We start from the raw sequence: 6,000 nt of genomic DNA, 5'->3' as shown, positions 1-6,000 counted from the left end.
TCGTAAACGTTGAAAGAACATGTTTTGAGCGTTTAGACCTTGGTTTGTTAAAGGGACCCTGAAACGCTTTTGACGATTTTCTACAAACGTATTGAGTCGTTAGAGTAGGTCCTTCTGATCATTAATTGACACATATAAGTGCTCCGCGTAAAGCGTGTAATTTATTATAAGGTTTTAAATATGCACATCGCTGCCGATCGCAGCGCACTGCTCGGCGGAATTTTAAGCCGCCCCTACCCATATGACCGAAATCACCCACACGACGTCAGTGGGGCGAGCTATCCGATTGGCTGACAAGGGCGCGTGATCGATAATTTTTCCAACTTTATGGTAAACAAATGATCTTCGTAATAGTTTGAATGTTAGTTAATTTGTTTTTATCAAAAGAAAGTAACATAAAGAGAATGCAGAAGAATAATTTTTCAGTACGCTTAAGCACTTCCGGCACACAGCATGTGTCGTTTGCTTGTGTTACAACGTACTCCATTTTGAAGAGAGCGCCGCGGTCAGAGTCGGTCTCAGTCTTTTCGCGAGCACTATGATTCGACTTTGTTGCCTTGTGGACTGCAAACGTAGCGACTGGCAATATGTCACGCTGCGACATCGTGTCCCTCTGCAAGGCAGCGTCCGAGCGAACTGGCTGCTGCGCATCGGACTGCCGCTATTCGATCGGCGCCAGGATTTGCGCGTTTGTGGCCGTCACTTTACACCGGAAGATTACTAACGCAATAGCGTTTCCCGAGTCCGGTATTAGGGAAAGCGCAAGGGGACAGAGTCTGGCCGCTTGACTTTGCCGTAACGGGATGAGCCATGAGATGAGCAGAATGGCAAATGCCAATGGTCTGCACGGTGCAGCCACCTGGTGGCACAGAGCTCAACCATACACAGTAGCAGCAACGAAGTGTATTCTTCTTTTCTGCTGGTGTGTATTTTTCGCAGGAGTGTAACACGTTGTTTTTATAAATGTTTAAAATGTTTTACACTTGGTTAGAGCAATATTAGCGCTTTGTTTGGCTGGTTAAGCGCTGCACCAACAAGTGTATCGACCGCGCAGACCGATCAGGCCGCTCACGTACGTCTACGCTAAACTTCCTTCATCAGCTTGAGTTTATGCCTGCAGTCATTTGCCGAAATGACCAGCTTGCCTGTGGTTACCGGAATACAAGACACGTTCGGCGCTACGACAGAATGCTCGCAACGCACGCTGCTTCGATAGCTCTCGCTTGGGGTCGACGGCCAAGCGGCTAGCGGAGCGGTCTCGCGCGGGCGGGGGCGGGCTCCAAAACAACCGGAAGTGGACGATGTGACGTCGCATCGTGACGCTGAACCAGTGAAGGCGGAGCTTAGCCCCACTCGCTCGGCGAGCGAGTTGAGGAGGAAAAGCATGGCTAGGGAGGAGGGTAGCTTCTAATCGCTTGTAGCTCCATTAATACGTAACGCTTCACTTAAATTGTGGTGCGAATGTTCCACTTAAGCTGTATCCTACGCGTCTACAAAATTTGTCCGAACCGTTTCAGGGGCCCTTTAAGTGTGTTAGGTTGGCACTGTAGCGTTACGTGCTTTATGAAACTTCAGAATAGGACAAAGAAGGCACTACTGATACAAGACATATAGAGTTGTACTTCTAGTGGCTTGACAATCAAATTTTATTGAGAGCTTCATTATGCATTGCTCGTTTGTGTGCTCATTGAAATGCGTGTTTTAGGACTTTGAGAACACAAACTTACTTGTGGTAGGAAAGGTTGCTGCTTCCTGGCTGTAGTCTAGTGTCGCAAAATGGGTAAGTGCAAAGCTACGCCATAACGCTTCGGAAGCGGTACGTCAATATAAAATATGATGACGAAATACTCGTAGGAGGCCACTAGCGTCCTAGCTAGCACTGCATCAGATTTGCTTAAAAGTACTTGAAGACATTCAGCAATCGTGAGAGCCGACGCAGCCTTTCGAAAGAGTGAGAGAGTTCGCAAGTGCCTGTCGTCTGCGAGAGAAGTCTCGCGTTTGCAGCGAGCAGGCGTCGTATACCAGACGACACTTGTCGCATTCCGCTCAAGGGTGCAACGCTTTGTCACAATACATTTTTATTTCCAGAAATACTTAATGAGTATTTTTATATAAGTACATGCACGGTTGTTTTGCTGTTGCAAAAATAAATAAATAATTATTCTTTGGCGTTAAATTGGAAACAGAATCGCACAAGTATGCATACCCTGGAGTGTCCTGCTGACAAACCATAGTAAACCATGCTTCAATCTCAAAGTCATACAAAGTTTATGTAGCGTGTTGTACATTATATAACATATTGCAGATATAAAATTAGATTTTACGCGATAATACTTGCGTATAGCTTTGTTTACTGCGCCACAAGCAAACGCCACTAGTCTAAAGACGGAAGTCAATCCGAAGCCTGTACTTCCCATCATTCCCATGTAGGTTGTAGCAACGCTCATGAGAACCCCCGTAGACACTAGCGCCACATTTCTCTCTAGGGTATTTATTTAGAAACTTTATGACCACGGACCTACTGAACTCCAGGCCTTCACAGATCTCCCTCCTCCAGCACGCCTGGTCTAGTTCGCCCCTTTTGCCGCTAGGGAAAGAACGTACGAGCAGAGTGGCGCTAGTTATGATCTGTTCACTGTCGTCTGTTTCTGCACTGTTCAGCGCTTGTCTTGCCATTTCGGCAGGCACAAAGCGCTTGTATGGGCGGTAAATGAATAAATTCACAAATATACAAAAGAAGACATATTTGCGAATGCTTTGCGTTTGAATAGTGAAACTAGATGAGGAGGAGCGGTGCAAGAAATGTAAACAACGAGCATAGGTGGCAGCTGCAATGCTAGATCGACGGCATAAATTTCCCTTTCCTAGTCTCCTTAAGAGTCTGGAAAAATAGTTTTAAATGATTCGTAGGATAATCTAGCTTTTTTAGTTGATTACAGATAGCCTAATGTCGTAGATAACATTAGGATTTACTGCTGTGTGCCGTACGTAGTGAAATAAAGATGATCTGGTAAAAGTATAGTAAAAGTATGCACGAGTAAGTCCTCCGCCCGATATGTGCAATAGGCTGATCGATTCTGTTTCAAGAGAAGGTGAGCATATCTTGTTTTTAATATCGTTGGATGTCTAGCTCAGTAGAAAGCTTGCAAAAAATTAAGCGATCCCAGTGCTTTAAAACGTGCTGCACTGCAGGCCTTAAAAATCGTGCCACAGAACTCTTTTCAAACTGTAAAGATAGCTTTTCTGCATGGTACGGCGGCAGCATAACGGTGGCGCTTAAGATACGTACGCATTGAAGCTGTGTGCGTAATTCACTTTTTGAACTCGCGACGCATGCATTCATGGACAACTTTTAAGAGTTAAAATGAGTGGTAATCGTTCTGTCGTCGAACATTACGGTGGCTTCAAGTTTCTAAAGAGCGCAGACGCGAATTTTACAACGTGTACAATGAAACTGTTGTTTACTTTGCGAACCCTATACACAATGTGATTTATAATAATCTGCTTGAAAAATGCAATATGAGCGGCTATTTAACGCTATTTTAGAGAGCAGCGGACTACACGTTCCGACATTTTTTAGGTTCGGACAGTCAACTTTTGGAGCCAAGTGACCGATCAAAGCCTTGTGACATCACTGTCACTGTGTTAGCAAAAATCATCAACTAGAGAAGCAGTTCGTCACAACACAACAGCTGCCGTAAAGATTACAACGCCGCACAGCCGCCAACCGCGTAGCAGACGAACAGGTTATAAAAGCGCCACCTACGGCCGTCGGTTGAACGAAAGTGGGCACAAGCTGCTCCTATAGAAGCCGGATATCTGTGCAGGTCAGAAGTTCCAGTAGGTCATGCTCACGACCGACACTAGTGGAGAGGAGAAAAAGAAAGGAGTTCACAGCTGGTTTTCCGCTCATGTGGCAGGCCGTAGGCATCTAGTTGTGCATAGGTGTTCTGTGGTTGTGCCAAAGTTGTTGATTCTATGGTTGTGCTGTTGTGCTGGCGAACAGCAGTAGTGGGGTGTGCCGTTTTCTCGTTCGTGAAGTTTACGCCGCATAGCTAGCTTAGTTCAATTTGAATGTCAGGGACAGCAGTACGCCGGGAAATATGTCGCACTTCTTGCCGGAACTCGAACAGGTCTGTACACCTCGTAGACGAGGGCGCCGTTTTAGTGGCGGGCACGCAGGCTCCCAGCAGTTATCCTTCATTTGGCACGGCTTTCTTCCTCGCTGTGCAGATTATGTTTATGCGAATTGTTGCGATTGTATTATATACTTAACTCGAAACCGGTTGTCTCTGTCTCTTTACTAACGCTTTGCAGCCGGCTATAATCTAACTGTAACAGCAGACGCATGCATTTTAGTTGTGCGCAGTATATACATCTAGCTGGCGAAGTTTTTCAAATATAACCTAACGAAAAGTAAGTTAACTACATTAGTAGAGAGAGAGAGGGCTCTTTATTAGAAAAACAGAGAATTTTGCCGGCGCGTATATAACCGCTTGCATGCTACTCTGTATAGGGATGGGGAATGGGAATAAAAGATTCCAGAAGAGAGTGGGAGAAAAAGAGGATAAAAATAAATATGAAATGTCCGAGTGAACCTGAAACTAATATTTACAGGTGACATGGCGGTTAAATTTAGGCTTTTGTATATGAAGGGTGCAATTTTTTTTAAACTACATTAGTACATACTGCGTATAACAGTGTATAGTGTATAACAGTGTAGTGTAAGTGTATAACAGCTGTGTGTTACCAGTACTCACATATGGGGCAGAAACCTGGAGGCTTACGAAAAGGGTTCTGCTGAAATTGAGGACGACGCAACGAGCTATGGAAAGAAGAATGATGGGTGTAACATTAAGGGATAAGAAAAGAGCAGATTGGGTGAGGCAACAAACGCGGGCAAACGACATCATAGTTGAAATCAAGAAAAAGAAATGGGCATGGGCAGGACATGTAATGAGGAGGGAAGATAACCGATGGTCATTAAGGGTTACGGACTGGATTCCAAGGGAAGGGAAGCGTAGCAGGGGGTGGCAGAAAGTTAGGTGGGCGGATGAAATTAAGACGTTTGCAGGGACAACATGGCCACAATTAGTACATGACCGGGGTAGTTGGAGAAGTATGGGAGAGGCCTTTGCCCTGCAGTGGGCTTAACTAGGCTGATGATGATGATGATGATGAGTACATACTGCAAAGCTTTGCGTTGTTGTCAGCACTTTTAACCTCATGAAGAGCATTTGAAGCGCTATATTAACGCCTGAGCCAGACGTCATATATGTTTTCAATGGTGCGCCTTGACAGTACACGAAAATACGGGCTTGTACGTGACATATATTTGCCTGTACTTACACAGTAGGGGCTGTACTTTTAAACACTGGCAGAGAAAAGTCAGTGTGTGTACTAAGCAAAGAAATCGCATTTCAGGCTGCAGTACTTTCTGCTGAAACCACTGAAAGGTTTTTGGACGGTTTGGCTACGCATGCTCTTGGAATAGTATAGCCACTAGGTCCTCCAAAGTCCTGCAAAGTAAACTTTGCACATAATCGTAAAAGGTTTGATTATCCCTGAAGGCATAAATGGAATTTATACATTGAAGGTTAGCATTAACCCCCACCCGAAAGCTGGGCTGTTAGACGTCTGCCCTCCATGTGAAAAAATACACAACACAATGCTCACGTTAGTGGTGCAGAATGGTTATTCCCTTTCAATATGTTTTTTTCTTTCTTCAGCCTGTTGTATTCTCGTTGACTGGGTTTTTGTGGTGCGGAACCAAGCAAGATACAATGGCCTGTGTTTTTATTCTAACAAATATAAAATATTTCGCACTGGCAGTAGCTTTGTTTTCCCACAGATTTCGCAACAAGATCAAATGTTTTGTTTGGCCTGTGATCTTCAATAAAGTGCTTGGCATCTTGCCTGCTTTTCGTGAAAAAAATTAATTTGAGACCTTCGTCAATGTTGGAGGCCTGCGAGAGTTGTCTGCATTCAAGGGACATGCAT

General features: G+C 44.7%; 1 protein-coding gene across 1 annotated transcript in view; it reads left to right on the top strand.

The window, feature by feature from the left end:
* Positions 1-3,913: 3,913 nt before the first annotated feature.
* Sec10 (Exocyst complex component Sec10) overlaps positions 3,914-6,000 on the top strand; it is a 243,095-nt gene continuing 241,008 nt past the window's right edge. Inside the window, exon 1 of the mRNA XM_075673687.1 lies at positions 3,914-4,133. Within this exon, the coding sequence (XP_075529802.1) occupies positions 4,104-4,133 (30 nt within the window). The 5' untranslated portion in view covers positions 3,914-4,103. The remainder of the gene's footprint in view (positions 4,134-6,000) is intronic.

This window comes from Dermacentor variabilis, chromosome 11, assembly GCF_050947875.1.
Source record: "Dermacentor variabilis isolate Ectoservices chromosome 11, ASM5094787v1, whole genome shotgun sequence".
NCBI classification, from domain to species: Eukaryota; Metazoa; Arthropoda; class Arachnida; order Ixodida; family Ixodidae; genus Dermacentor; species Dermacentor variabilis.
This window is presented reverse-complemented; position numbering and strand designations above follow the sequence as displayed.